This window comes from Adiantum capillus-veneris, chromosome 2 (assembly GCF_014529385.1).
Source record: "Adiantum capillus-veneris isolate H3 chromosome 2, ASM1452938v2, whole genome shotgun sequence".
Classification (NCBI taxonomy): domain Eukaryota; kingdom Viridiplantae; phylum Streptophyta; class Polypodiopsida; order Polypodiales; family Pteridaceae; genus Adiantum; species Adiantum capillus-veneris.
Genome location: NC_140932.1, coordinates 157,389,611 through 157,405,698, shown reverse-complemented (window position 1 = coordinate 157,405,698; position 16,088 = coordinate 157,389,611). Strand labels below are relative to the sequence as shown.

At 44.9% G+C, this 16,088-nt stretch overlaps 1 protein-coding gene across 2 annotated transcripts in view; it reads left to right on the top strand.

The window, feature by feature from the left end:
- LOC147463927 (microtubule-associated protein TORTIFOLIA1-like) overlaps positions 1-14,967 on the top strand; it is a 29,043-nt gene extending 14,076 nt beyond the window's left edge. Inside the window, exon 5 of one of the 2 annotated variants that reach the window (XM_086491981.1) lies at positions 14,598-14,967. In XM_086491981.1, the coding sequence (XP_086348107.1) occupies positions 14,598-14,786 (189 nt within the window). In that variant the 3' untranslated portion in view covers positions 14,787-14,967. Of the gene's footprint in view, positions 1-13,971; positions 14,449-14,597 lie in introns of those variants that run through there. The other variant, XM_086491986.1, reaches the window with a different exon arrangement.
- Positions 14,968-16,088: the final 1,121 nt, after the last annotated feature.

Genomic DNA, 16,088 nt, shown 5'->3' with positions numbered 1-16,088 from the left:
GCCATCTAAGTCTATCTACAAACTGAGTGGTGGTGGTGACCTGGCCACGATGTCCATTAGACCACCGTCCGTATCCCTGCCACGTGTCACTGCCCAGCCCAGAGAGTCCTTCCAGTGTGAACCAGACCATACCAACTGCACTAACTGTGTGTCCTGTGAAAGTTACACTGTAGGTTGCTACAATGACTAAGAGTTGAGGCAAAAGGATACATCCTTGGTTATCTTGTGCTACTTTTGGAAAGTTAAGCACAAAGGTCTGGTGGTCAGTTTAGCATAAATTTGTCGAAGTGCAACAGAAGGTGTGGTGTCAAGGGAACACCAGAGGGGAGAGAGAAATGAAATGTTATATTAAACATTTTCATAAGGCCAAAATGACCCATGAGACCAAACTGGTACAATCTTGATGAATATGATTCAATGTAGGGGTACAAAATAAAATAAAATAAAGACTAAATGGCTATTGTCATGAATCTAAGCAGGTTAGATTTGTGTAGCAATCTTATTGCATGAATATCAATGTCCAAGGATGTCCGGCATCGGGCGCTGTCTTAGGATGTATTGCACGGGTCGTTGTAGAACATCGTCGATGTCTACCACGGTAAGTACTTGTATTGGCGACTCGCATGTTGAGCTAAAGCGATTTATATTCTCTATCGTAGTCTCCGTCGATGCTGTGAAGTACCCCCCACTCGTGGATGTCTGGATCTCCCTAGCTCAGTAGCCCGATCGATCAACGTACCTTTGTTGTGGGTGATATCTGGGCTCTGCCAAGTGGTTTGCCTCTCTGTCTCCCCAGTAGGTGGTCTAAAGAAATCTGTATTCTGCCCTGTTGAGACTCTCTCTTTGCTGGTCTCCGCAACGGGCTCTCTCTGTGTCTGCGTAGCTCGAGTAAAAATAACCCTAGACATGTTTGATCGTGATATCTCATGACCTTGGATAGTGGTTCAAAACCCTCTCTGAAGAGAGAATGAAATTGCCCCCGTACCTCGTAGTACATCGGACAATGACATATGTAATGTAGCTCTGTCTTAGGCTCCAAATGGCATAGCTGGCATATCCTAGCCTCTGTAGGTATCCCCCTAGATTTGCCAGTCTCGACCTTAAGCTGACGTGAAGAGGTGCGTAACTGACCAATACCGCACCGTATCCCCCAAGATAAATGTGTATCCATGTAACTAGGTCTAGTCACAAACCCGTGCTCCGTTAGTTGGAGAAGATGCTCTCTATAGAAAGCCATCTTCGTGCCCAATTCTCGTGTCGGTTGAATCCAAGTCCTCCTAGTGTCAAGCTGAGACAGGTCCTGATGAATGAGCGTGGTAATCTCTGTGCGCGGAATAGACAGAGAGGGTCCATCCAAAGGGTACTGGAAAGGAGGCAATCTATCCATACTGAAACCGCGTAACCGAAACCCTGATGTCATTCGTTCATGCCAGCAAGTAGTATCCCCTATAGTGCTAGCTGTCGGGAAGACTCAAGAGCTAAGCGAGCATATCTGTGTTTGGGGAGGTCCCATAAACTGTGCATAAAGGAGACTAATCTAGTGACTGCCTCGACCACGAGTGGAGATGCAGCCAGCTCTGTTCTAATAATCTCATGTGGTACTGAAGCCTTAGCTCTAATCATCCGAGAGATCATAGGCCTCTCCATAAATATCCACCCATCAGTGCTATTAGATCTGCTATGGTGGTCCACTGAAGGTCCCCATACGTGGACTCCATAAAGCATATGTAACAAACTTGGACACTCCAAGTCAAGATTCTACCGCGACACACAGAGATTCACTTCAAAACAGTACACAATTCACACGATTCGACACGGCCCGACAGAGTTTTGTGCCTAGAGATATTGGCCCCAAAGACTGGCGTCCCTTTCGGTATTTCTTTTTTATTAATCTGTGTTCAAAGTACAAGAGAGTGGGAGGGTGCTCATCCTCAGACTCTTCGTCCAGATGCTCTGAGAAGTGAGGGCCCTGCCCACTAATTTATAGGTTACAAGGGATGCCCAAAAGGAGAGCCCCAAAAGCTGTGAACTTTAAAAGCTTGTAAAAATAAAGCAATTAATCCAAAAGCTTCTCAAATCAGCCAGCGTAGGAATTTGAGCAGCGCAAAAGCAGATTTCCGTACAGCATCAACGTAAAAAGCGGAAATCCCTACGCCTGCCACATCAGCATGTCAGTGGGATTTGCGGCGGAAAATCCGGGCCTACCGTACAACTGTGTAAGGTGCAACGGATGTGAATGTTGAACTTTGCTCAAGATGAGTGCTCCGAGCTGTGCTCAAGGGTTCCTTTTACTTACGGAAGGGAGAGCCTTCTGTTCCTTTAGTGAGAGAGTGCAATGGACCCAAACAAAGTGGATAAACACTGTGAATGAAGGTGCTGAGACTGAGAGATAGAGAGAGAAGAATACGACACCAGAATGTTGTCAAACCTCCTCCGAAGGCCCCACTTTCTATGGCGAGAGCGGTCTACTATTGATTGCACAAATCTCTACAATGCTTTGGACTTGCCGACGATGATGAGGAGGACGACGAGACGGGCTGAAATCTGAAAACGCTAAGGGCTGAAATCTGCAAATCTTTATCTGCTGAATTCTGACTCTATGTCGGTGACGACGGCGTTGACAACGAGGTGACGATGACACGTTGAAAACGCAGATGCTGAAATCTGCATTTTTCGGGCTGAAACTGCAAACTTCGGTGGATCTGACCGTGCAGCGAGGATCTGCTGCGGAAAGGTGAGATCTGTGAGGTTCGGGACTTCTACTCCGGTATCTATGTGCTGAAAACTGAAAACGTTGAGGCTTGGGCTGATCTGACGTCGTGGATTTGCAAACGCCGAGGCTGATTTGCAAATAAAAACGCTGGGCTGAACTGAAGCTTGATGCAAAAACGCTAGGCTAATTTCTGGAGTCTGCTACTGCCGGGGCTGATCTGCAATGCAAAAACGCCAGGGCTGTAGTGATGGCTGAAAACGCCAAGCTTGCAGGGTTCTTGCTTGAGAAGTTTCTAGAGATGCCTGCTGCAAGTAATTGCCTGTGCACTTCTTTCTTCTTCTGCTAGAATACACTAGCGCTAGTTTTCTTATATACAGGCTTGGTTGAATTGCCCTACCCAATTTCCCAACAAAAGTCACTTAAAAATAATAAGTGAAAAATAGCAAAAATAGGGAAAATAGGTTTTTTGCACTGTAAAATGCTCTTGATGGAATCTGATGGTAATGCTGATGATCATGCTCTGTGCAACCAGAGGATATGCATCTACTCTAAGTGCCTGGGCATGCATGATATGCGAACAGACTCACAAAGGTGCCAGAACACTTCCTAGGCTAGACTGACTGAACCCTTGTCATGAAGTAGCTTGTCCACATGCACATAGGGTTAGATGTGTACGTGACATCCCCTCCTTTTTAAAGTGAGGTACTAGTACCAATCTGCATGGCTTCCTTGTAGTCTGCCAACATCTCGGGATAGTCTTTGAAAAACTCTTCATCAACCCACACTGCTTCGTGGGTTCCTCAATCCTTGAACTTCAAAAAGCACTCTCTCACTTGCTTCTTTGAACCATGGCGAAACCGATGCAACAACAGTTGCTCCGGCTCCATGACTTCAGCTTCACTGATGATCTCCGGTTCTTCTTCTTCCGAATTGTCCTTTGGAGGTGTTCCCTAAAACACTTTCAACCAAGAAACATGGAAAACATTGTGCATTGACCATGAGTTAGGCAATTGCAATTTCATTGAAACCTCATTCATCTTTTTAATGACAGGAAATGGACCATACATTTCCAACTTGCTTAAGACGTTGCTTCATGATTCTTAAATACACCCAATCCCCTTCCTTGATTGAAACTTCTTGACTGCTTATTAGCTTGCCGTGATTAAAACTCCTGAGCCTTGCTTAGCCGAAGCTTCACACTCTCAAAAATCTCATCCAACGACTGACTTTCAACATTGGCATCAGGCATTTGACTGACCGAACGAGTCAAAAGTGACTGGAACGGACGGCCAAAAGTTGCCCCATATGGAGTTCGACCAATGGCAGAGGAAAAAGAGTCATTCAAAATAGCCTGAACCAATGGGAGATAGAGCTCCCAATGAGACTGCTGATCATGCACATATGACTTTAAAGCATCAAAAGCCAACTGATTGAAACTTTCTGTCTGACCATCTGACTGTGGATGAAAAGCCGATGAAAAATTCAACTTAGTGCCAAAATTTTCAAAGAGTGCGCGCCAAAAGTTGGACGTCAACTTAACATCCCTATCTGAAACAATCGATTTTGGCAAACCACAGAGGGGGTACCAATGCTTTATGAACAACCGTGCTACATCTTGTGCGATGATTGTGGCCTTACAAGGAATTAACATGCAAAACTTGCTGAAACGATCAACAATTGTCAAACATTGAGTGTTCCTTGAATGCAAACTAGGTGGAAGGTTAGTCACAAAGTCCATGGAAATATCTTGAAAAGGTTCATCGGGAATAAGCAGCGGAAGCTAGAGGCCTTGCTGCTTACCCCGAGCTTTTACCTTTTGACATATAGTGCACCGTGTGACATAATGAAACACATCTTTTCGCATTTTAGGCCAATAAAAGAATCTTTCTATTTTTTCCAAAGTGGTGTCCATTCCCCTGTGCCCACCCGTGAGGGAGTCATGTGCATTATGCAATATGGTTGGCCTGAGAGAGGGCAACACACATAGACGTTGACAAAAATACAACAAACCATCACGAATGAGATAGTTGCTTGGCCCTTCGGAAGCAAGAGCGTGCAACCATTGCTTACCAAATTCGGAATCCGCATACCAGTTCTTCATGCTGTCGAAACATACACCCTGTAGAGAAACTGTGGATCGTGACTCAAGAGCCAAAATCTATCATTTGCGACTTAACACATCTGCAACAACAAGGTTAGCTTTTCCAGGCACATACTCAATCAAACCTCCAAATTGCTCAAAAAATTGTGACCACCGTGCTTGGCGATCACTCCAATGTGCACTAGGCATTGACTGGAGCCACTTGAGGGCTTGGTGATCTGTGCAAACTGTAAACTCTCTACTATACAAAAAATGCTTCCAATGCTTAAGAGAGTGAATGACAGACAAAAGTTCTTTATCATAAACTGATTAGTTCTTTTCTGCACTATTGAGCTTCCGACTAAGGAAAGCTACTGGATGACCATGCTGCTGAAGCACAGCGCCTATGGCGACATTGCTCGCATCTGTCCATACCTCAAAGGGATCATCCCAAGAGGCAAGGATGAGACACGACGCTTTTGTCACCGCAATCTTGAGAGTTGCGAAAGCCTCAATGGCTGCCTCGGGTAAATCCACGCGTTGACGGCGAGTCTTTATCCCTTTTAAAACATCAGTCATGGGTGCAACAATGCGTGCAAAATTTTCTATGTGCAAACTATATGCTTGACATAAACCAAGAAAAGAATGCACATCATATGCAGTTTTGGGCAAATCTTAATTACATATCTGTTCCACCTTCGCGGGGTCTAGCTTGCACCTTCTATAGAAATGATATAACTCAGATAAGTAACTTCAATTAGAAAAAACTCAGATTTCTTAGTTGCAATGTACAACTGACACTCGTCCAAACGGGTTAGTACCCTTTCACATCCTTTTCATGTTGTTCTCACAATGCAAAAAAAAAGAGAATATCATCAAGAAAGATGAAAACACACACGCCAACCATATCGCCAAAACGGCCTACCATGAGATGGTTAAATGTACCCACCGCACCTGTCAATCCAAAAGGCATAACCACATACTCCCATTACCCTCGCTTTGTGCGAAAAGCAGGCTTGAAGATGTCGCCTTTGAATACCCTTACTTGATGATATCCACTTTTGAGATCGACCTTGCTAAAGACCTTTGCCCCATTGAGCCTATCAAGGATATACTCAATGCGAGGCATCGGAAACTTGTTCTTGACGGTCATCTTGTTCAATGCCCTGTAATCAACACACAAACAAGACGAACCATCCTTCTTGCGGACAAACAAAATAGGAGCAGCAAAAGGACTTACACTAGGACGTATGAATCCTCTAGCCACCAACTCTGTGAGTTGCCGCTCTAACTCTTCCTCCTGTGTCTTGTTCAAACGGTAGGGAGCCTTACTGACTGGTTGTGCCCCCTCCGTAAGCTCGATGCGATGGTCCTCCGGCCGCTCAGGTGGGAGACGGGGTGGAAGATCATCCTGCAAAAAGAGATGCTTAAACTTGGTAAACAAAGCTGAATACCTGTCTGGAGCCTGAATGCCTGGGTAACTGGAGCATCATAGATGAATGCCACTTGTGCTCCTTGTCGTAATTCACACTTTACCTGCACATGAGAAATGAGAGGCAAACAATGCAGACCCTCCTCAGCACGAATGACCATGGGAGAGTCACTCTTGGCATTTAATGTGAGTGTTATTTTCCCAATCAATGAGAGGGTTATGCTCACGAAACCATCTAATGCCCAAAAACATATCACATCCTGAGAGAGGAGACACGACAAATTTTCTACGGAAAGCGGCTTGTTGAACTGTAAACAACACATCAAGGCACTCTTGCGTGATGAGGGAGTCCATACCTGGAGCGAAGCCCGACACCTCGAGAGGAGATGTTTGACTAACTTCTAGGCGGGCTCTCTTCACAAGAGAGGCACTAATCACATCATGCATACTGCCTGGATCAAACAGTATGACAAAACACTGACCCTTTACATGACCATAACCATGAGAGACTCATCAATGTTGTGTTAGAGACATCAGAAGATTCAGCTTGGTTCATTAAAGTGCTTGTGGTTGCTGTGGGTGCCTTAGGTTCTTTAGGTGGGGCTGACTTAGGACAAGCACTTTAATGTGACCCTTGACGTGACATTGTTAACAACGACCTTCCTTAGCATAAATGACTTGTTCTTCTGCCGTTATGTATCCTCCTATAATTCCTTTTGCGGCTTTTTTCATTAGGGGAGAGCTTAGGTTTAGCAGGTGTTTCAGCTTTACCCTTAGATTCATTGTTAGAGTTCTTTTTCGAAGAATTAGAGAAAGATTGGCTAGAAGAGTTACCGTTCTTACCATGCTTACCATTCTGAGAGTTCTGAGAAGTCTGGGAGGTACTTTGAGACGACTTGTTCTCCTTAGGCTTGCCCTTGTTGTGCCTCATCTCTTGGGAGAGAGCAATTGCCACCGCCTTGTTGAGATCCGCGAGGTTGAAGACTTCTACATCAAACTTGATATATTCATCCAACCCAAAAAGGAAAGCCTCTTTGCGCTCATCATCTGATTTGCGTAATTGGGTACCGAGTTGCAAAACACGGTTAGAAAAGGACATGATTGGCATACCATTCTGCTTGAGGTTGCTTCTTTCAATTGCGCTAGGTACTGTGGAGGCATGAACCGCGTCTTGACCTTGTCTTAGAAGTCGGCCCAATTGAAAGGAAAGGGCGATTCTTCCTTGGCTTCCTCTAGGTGCGCGGTCAACTGTGCCTCTTGCCATGCGTGGTACCAATTAATGGCATCACGTACCGGCAAGGTACATAGTTGCCGTCAAAACCTTGCTGTTGCCTGTCTTCTTAGTTGTCGCAAAATAAGCATTGAATTGATGCAACCAAGAATGAATAACACTAGCATCCATCTTACCGTCATACTTACTGAAAGTCAACTTCTCGGTGACCGGTTGTTGGAGTCCAAATCTCGGCTTGCGCCACTTGAGGAACCACCAACATCTTTGGCCGGCTTGGGTTTCGAGGTGATAACCTGTCGGACCAACTCTTGCATGCGTTGGTCTCTCTGCGCCTCACGCTCTGCCTCCAAAGCCGCTCGTCTCTCTTCGGTTGCCTCCTTTCTTGCTTCAGCCGCCAAGCGTGCTTGCTCACGCTCAATAGCTGCCTTTCTTTCTTCGGCCGCCAAGCGCGCTTGCTCACGCTCACGCTCAATAGCTGTCTTTCTTTCTTCGGCCGCCAAGCGCGCTTGCTCTCGCTCACGCTCAATAGCCGCCTTTTCTTTCTTTTTGTTCCTCAGCCGCCAAGCAAGATTGCTCACGCTTGCGATCCAAGGAAGCCCGTCATTTTTGGCGCTCTCGTTCCATGGATTCCTGTCTCTCTTGGCGGTCCCGTTCCATGGATTCCTGTCTTTCTTGGTGCTCATGCTCCAAGGTATTGCATCGCGCTTCTTGGTGAAACATCATGTCCATCATCAATTTGATCAAAGCCTCCATAGGATTTGGTGCAATCCTTGGCGTAGATGGGGAAGGGGGAGGGTGACGGGTTAGAAAAACCTCCTGGTGGGGAAAATTCTTCTTCGTTACTGCCATGCTTATCACCTCCATGCGAAGTATCCATTCCGATTCGGGTAATGACCATACACGGAAGTCTTGGGTTCTTAAGTTCACGAGAAACTTGGGTTCTTGTGGGTCTTGGGTTTGGGGGTTCTTGAGTCTTGAGGTTCTTGAGGTTTTGGAGTCTTGAGAGTCTTGAGGTTCTTCTTTCGCTTGCAATCTGTGTTAGAGAAGGATCTTCTCTTACCCGAGCTCTACTCTTTTCCGCGGGTGCACCCCTTGGCGGCCTTGCGCTCACACCAAGGTTGCTTTTTCCCACCTCACGTCGATTGGCCGGCCGCTAAGTGCACGGTCCGCTCTCAATGAGTGAAAAGAGGCACATGGGGAGGCTGTACAAGCCCTTCTTTCTTGGGTTTCCTGTCACTCTTCAAAAACACGATTAGGAATCGACACGCCCAAGTGGACTTGGGTTGCGACCGCAACAAGCAAAATAAAAATAAAAATATGTGGTTCTTTCCTTGAGTGATACAGAACACTACCAAAGCTTTGATACCGATGTAAGGTGCAGCGGATGTGAATGTTGAACTTTGCTCAAGATGAGTGCTCCAAACTGTGCCCAAGGGTTCCTTTTACTTAGGAGGGAGAGCCTTCCGTTCCTTTAGTGAGAGAGTGCAATGGACTCAAACAAAGTGGATAAACACTGTGAATGAAGGTGCTGAGACTGAGAGATATAGAGAGAAGAATACGACACTGGAATGTTGTCAAACCCTCCTCCGAAGGCCCCACTCTCTATGGCGAGAGCGGTCTACTGTTGATTGCACAAATCTCTACAATGCTTTGAACTTGCCGACGATGAGGACGACGACGAGACGAGCTAAAATCTGAAAACGCTAAGGTCTGAAATTTACAAATCTTTATCTGCTGAATTCTGACTCTTATGTCAGTGATGACGAGGTGACGACGACACGCTGAAAACGCAAATGCTGAAATCTGCGTTTTCCGGGCTGGAACTGCAAACTTCGGTGAATCTGACCGTGCGGCGAGGATCTGCTGCTGCGGAAAGGTGAGATTTGCGAGGTTTGGGACTTCTACTCCGGTATCTATGTGCTGAAAACTGAAAACGTTGAGGCTATGTGCTGATCTGACGTCGTGGATTTGCAAAACGCTGAGGCTGATCTGCAAATAAAAAACGCTGGGCTGAACTGAAGCTTGATGCAAAAACGCTAGGCTAATTGTTGGAGTCTGCTACTGCTGGGGCTGATCTGCAATGCAAAAACGCCAGGGCTGTAGTGATGGCTGAAAACGCTGGGCTTTTCTGATGAAAAACGCTAGGCTTGCAGGGTTCTTGCTTGAGAAGTTGCTAGAGATGCTTGCTGCAAGTAATTGCCTGTGCACTTCTTTCTTCTTTTGCTAGAATACACTAGCGCTAGTTTTCTTATGTACAGGCTTGGCTGAATTGCCCTATCGAGTTTCCCAACAAAAGTCACTTCAAAAATAATAAGTGAAAAATGGCAAAAATAGGGAATATAGGTTTTCTGCACTGTAAAATGCTTCTGACGGAATCTGATGGTAATGCTGATGATCATGCTGTGTGCAGCCAGAGGATATGCATCTACTCTAAGTGCCTAGGTATGCACGGTCTGCGAACAGACTCACAAAGGTGCCAGAACACTTCCTAGGCTAGACTGAACGAACCCTTGTCATGAAGTAGCTTGTCCACATGCACATAGGGTTAGATGTGTACGTGACAAGCTGCCACGTGTCACTGCCGCCAGTCTGTTTGTGTGTGTTCAGGTCTGGTGTCCCACTCTGTGAGTGTGTCTACCACATCACCCATTTGTGACATATCCCCCTCTTGAAAGCATTGGAATCGCCCTCGATTACACTTGCAAAACAGACAAAGGCCATAAACTGTCTTAGCAGACACTGACTGTTAGTACCGACGCACTAGGAACAACACATCTAGCACATGTACCAATCGACAGTCACATCACAGGACATCACTGGACATCACAGGACATCACATGATAAATCACTTCCAAAAATCATTCCAAATCTCAGACCATGATTAATCGGCAACGTATTTAGCAATCGCATCTAGATCCAGTCGGGACCTCACAGATGCCCGAGTGACTAATCCATATTGCAATCATGTCTATAGAGATTTATGAGACCAAAATGCTGCAGTCATTTCGTCTATTAGTTCCTGCACTTAAACAAGTACAAATTAGTATCATTTTCATTATTGGGAATTCCAGTTCATAAAGTCAAACAACAGAATACTGTCAGCTCAGCAGTATCCTTGAAACCCCAAGGGACATCAGTGACTTTATATCAAATCCAAGTATCGGGGCAATCTATCGACAAAGGAGTGGAGTGTCTCCCCTCTTGTGCATATCCGTTGCACTAGATTCGCCCATGTTGAAATCGGGGTTCTATCGGAGTAGACTATGCTAAACCAAATGCTTCAAGGTAAAGAATCTGAGGAGTATCTGCTAGGTCCTCCTCCTCCATTCACTGTGCATCCAATGCGGGATAGTTCTTGAATTTAACCATTATCGCTTTACCTTTAATCTATCTTTATGTGCCAGTATCTGTTCTGGAACGAGTATCTTCTGGATTTCCTCCACTTCGGGTTGCTCATCTGGCTCCCCATCATCGTGCACATCACCTTTAAAAGGCTTCAAGAGACTCACATTAAAAGCATTGTGAATTCTCCAAGTATCGGGCAGCTTCAGTCTAAAGGAGACATCATTTATCTTTTCTTTTATCTGGAAAGGTCCATAGTATCTAATGCTAAGCTTTGAAAAAGCCGCTCCTTTCCCTTTTTCTTTCTCAAGCGTGCCTTCTCAAAACGTAAGAGCACCCAATCGTTCTCCTTTAAATTTCAAATCGCGACGGTGTCAATCTGCAGCCTTTTTGTGTCTTTCCTGAGATTTTTCTAAAGCCTCCCGGACCTTGGAAAAAGCAGTGTCCAAGTCCCTCGTGTACTGGTCGGCTTCAAAAATCTTATCTTTCGTGTTTAAGAAGGGTGGAACCTTTGGAGCACCTTCAATAATCTTAAATGGCGCCTTCCCCGTCGAAGAGTGAATCGTGTTATTGTAGGCAAATCCCACCAAAGGTAAAAACCTTTCCCATTGAGTCTTTTTGTCCGAAATGTAAGACTTCAACAAATCCAGTACGATTGAATTTGCAATCTCAGATTGCCTATCTGTCTGCGGGTGAAAAGATGACGAGAACTTCAACCGTGTGCCAATGTTCTCCCAAATAGCCTTCCAAAACAAACTCGTGAAATGGGGATCTCTATCGGAGACAATTGTCTCAGGCATGCCATGTAATCTGAATATCTGGGCAATGAACAGTCTCGATAAGTGATCCGGCTTGACTGTTTTCCTCACTGGAATGAAATGAACTTGCTTGCTAAATCTGTTAATGACAGTCCAGATACCATCGTGCCCACTCTGTGTCTTCGAGAGATAAAAAATGAAATCCATTGCAATACTTTCTTAGGGGCGGGTGGGAATGGGTAAAGGTTGTAACAATCCTTGTGCTTATGCCTGTCAAACTTGACCTTTTGGCATACCAAGCAACTGCGTACAAAATCGTCCACGTCCTTCTTGAGTCTCGACCAAAAGAAGTATCACTCCACACCTTTCAAGGTGGTATCAATGCTGCGGTGACCCGTAAATGGTGACTGTGGCATTCGGTTAGAACCTTTTCCCTCAACGGTTGTGTAATGCACAACATCGTTTTCTTCATCAAGTAGCCATCCCGAATAGAATATCCCGCTACTACCTCCCCATTCTGTATTCGACCGAATACATCTGCAAAATCTGGATCTGTGGCGTACTAATTGACCATATCCTCGAAGCTTCTATGATGTATCGCGGAAATAGCCAAGACCAACGGCTTCCGGGACAAAGCAGATGCCACCAAGTTCTTCTGTCCCTGTACATGGACAAATCTGGAAGTGAAATTGTGACAAGATGTTTGCTCGCCGCATCTGCTTTTCCGATAGCTGCTTCTGTGGCAAGAAGTAGCGTAAACTCTAATGATCTGTGAAGACCGTAAAATCAGCTTCAAGTAGGTAATATCGCCAGTGAGTAAGAGCATGGATAACCGGCAAAAGCTCTTTCTCATATATCTGTGCTGTCAGTTCCGGCCTTGAAAACAATCGGCTCTCATAGGCAATGACATGACCTTCTTGCATTAAGACCGTACCCAGACTACGACCACAAGGATCACAATATACTTGAATGACTTCTGTAAATCTGGCAAAGTCAAAACTGGTCCTATAGTCAATTTCTCTTTCAATGTCTGAAAGGCAGTCACCTCTGTGGGTCCCCACGAGAAAGGGACTCCTTTCTGTGCCAAGATATGCAAAGAGGAAGCAATCTCTGCAAATTTTCTAATGAACCGCCGGTAGTAAGAACATAAGCCCAAGAAGCTTCTAACTTCATGGATATTCTTCAAATCAGGCCAATCACGTATAGTCTCAATCTTGGCCGGGTCCATCTGCACTCCTGCTCTGCTGAGACAATGTGTCCCAAAAAGTGTATCTCTGATAAGAAAAATTTACTTTTCTTTGCATTGATCACCAACTTGTGATCTCACAATGCCTGAAAGACCTGTAGCAGATGTTCTCTATGTTCTGCCTCATCCTTGGAGAAGACAATAATGTCATCAAAGAAAGTGCCAACAAAAGATTTGTACTCTTTGAAAATCTTGTCCATCATTCGGTTAAAGGTCGTTGGAGCATTGGTAAGGCCAAAAGGCATCAGATCAATGGTATGATCCTCAGGACGAGCTGGTGGCAACTCGCCTGCCAGGCCCTCAGAAAAGCAATCGGCATGAGTGTGGAGAAAATCTTGGCGTTCTTTATCAAGTTTAGACATAACTGTCCTATGTTCATCATTCAACTCTTTCAAAAAGATCGAGTAAACAAACAGACTGGATTTCATTAATTTTGAAACGGCCGAAGCCGATACAATAGGGACAGACTTGCCCTTTAGTTTCACATCAAGTATAATGTTTCGGCCCTTTTCAGTAGTCAATGTCGCTTTCTTCGCCCGATAATCGACCACGGCGTTGTTCTTATGGTACCAAGGGACTCCCAGGAGGACATCCCACCCTTCCAAGGGCATTATGTAGAAGTCCTCGTGCCCCAAATACCCCTGACAATGCAACCGAAGTTTGACAATGATAGGTGTAATGGCCACGTCCCTGCCGAGTGCCGCTAGAACTGCCTTTGCTTGTGGCTTCATCCGATCGGGTGTAATCTCGAGCTCCGCGCCACCAATTCAGGTGAAATGAAGTTGGCCTTGGCTCCTCCATCAAAGGAAATCAGGGCTTCTTGATCTTTCACTTTGCCCCAAGCTCAGTTACACAAGACGGGTTCAAAACAAGGGGGCAGTGTTGGAATGAGGGGGATGGGTGGACGGTTGGGTTGGAAACCTCAAAGATGGGCGTCCTATTCATCTCCACCCAGGAAGTGGTGCTTCTTCTGTGATGAGGTGTGAGTCTCGTCTCTCATACTAACGGCCTAGTCGGAAAATCATAGTTGACATGTATCACAACAAGCATGATTGCCCTTGTGCGGTCTATGAGGCATTTGTACGAATGGCTTGTACTCTGTGGTCATATGGTTTATGCTTGTACAAGCCATTGGCAGCGAGAGTGACAGTTTTTTGCTGGTTTTACAGATCATTTGAGGGTGGGCTGGCACTCACTCTTAGCGCTTTTGAGCTCTTTCCTCATCTTAGTATTATACTTGCGAGTACACAAACACGGAAGGCCAAACAACAAACAAACTACTGTATTTGGTGACCACCACAGTGGCTGCTGAGAGATAGAGGTTGCTTCAGGCTGATGTGGTAATGTCCAAGTGACATTGATGATGGATCATGATTTCTTGATTTGCAAGCTATTGCCTGCAATGTGGATCAACGATATCATCAGTGTATGGTGAATACGCCGCACTGCATTGTACACTATAGTATTGTATTGTTATTGTGAGGCAACTATAACAACAATTACTGTGGTGGCACCCTTGCTGTCTTCTGGTCATTACTGACGCAGCAGTTCTGTTCGTTTGAGCTCTTAGAGAAAGAAGAAAGAAGAAACGTATCTGTATGTGCTGTATTGCATTTTATAGCATGGGCGAGACTTGCTGCATTGCTTCTTCTTGGGGAACAGCTTGAGTTCACAGCTTTTATATATGTGAAAATGCGAATGCGTCTCACTAATAGTTACAAACCTGAACACTCAAAACACACAGCTAACAGAATTCTCTGCTTTCTACTAACAAGAGCATGTGTTCTGTTATCAGGTGGCAGACCTGGTGATGGATATGGGAGCTAACAACTTAGACATTTTGAGTAATGTAAAAAGGGAATTAATCCAATCGATACAGGAGGCAAGCCACATGGAGATACCAAACGACTGGCTTGGTAATTCAATCAATGAGCTATGTTCGATCTTGATGGATGCTTGGTCCACAGAACAAGACATACACTAACTACCATACAAAAGCTTAAATACACAAATTGAACATTCTCTGTATGTGTATGCAAATAGATGCTGGTCATTTTGGGTATGAAAAATCTGAATATTCCTTTACAAAGAATTAAAGGTGCAACAAGAGTAACCCTTTTTTTTCTTTGTCCAATCTTAATAAGGAACAACACAATGAGAAAAGACTCTGTGACGATAATTTCCAACTTTATTCATTTCACACCATCATAATCCTCTCTCTCTCTCTCTCTCTCTCTCTCTCTCTCTCACACTAAGAAGTGGACATTGGAATAACCTTTTTGTCACCTAGAGGTAAATCAATTATCCCAATTCCCTATTGATTAAAATGTGTAGCAAGCTTGGGCACCCCAACTCAGCAGGCTTGGGCACCCCAACTCTAGAATCTATTGCGACACTAGAGAGATTCACTTCAAAATACTTCACAATTCAAGGGTCGACACGGCCCGGCGTAGTTCCGTGCCAAGAGAGATTGGCTCTAAAGATTGGCGCCCCTTTCGGTATTTCTTTTTATATTAATCTTTGAGCAAAGTACAACTCCTGTCGGGAACCTTCGCTCTCAGACTTTGCGTCCAGATGCTATGAGAAGTGAGGCCCTTGGGGCTTAATTATTCTTACAAGGGATGGCAAAAGTAGAGCCCCGAAAGCACTTAAACTCAGAAGAAAACTGTTCCAAAAGCAATTGGTCAAAAATATGCCAGTAAAAGCTCTCTGCACAAAAAGCGGATTTTCGTATAGGCTACCACATGAGCACCTGTCAGCGCTAAATGCGGAAATCCGTATTGTTTGCCACATCAGCATGTCAGCGTAGATGACAAAAATCCGTACTGTCTGCCACATCATCATTCGTATTGTTTGCCATGTCTACGAGTGGTCAAGCCATGTCATCAGTCCGGGTGGTCTTGCCACGTCATCACTTTGTGACATACCTCCCTCTTGAAAGAATTGTAATTGCCCTCGATTACGCCTGCAAAACAAATAGAGGCCATAAACCAGTTCAGTAGACACTGACTCTAAGTACCGACGCACTAGACACGACACCTCTAATGCTTGTACAAAGATGACAGTCACATCACTGCACATGACATCACAGGACATCACATGACAAATCAATCACATAAAAATTCATTTCAAATTTCAGACCATGACTGACAGCAACGTATTTAACCACATCTAGATCCATTCTGGACCTCATTGATGTCGGGTTAACTAATCCCATATTGCGGTCATGTCTATAGAGATTTTCGACTCAAGCACTGTCGTGTGCGAGTAATCATTTTCGGGGATC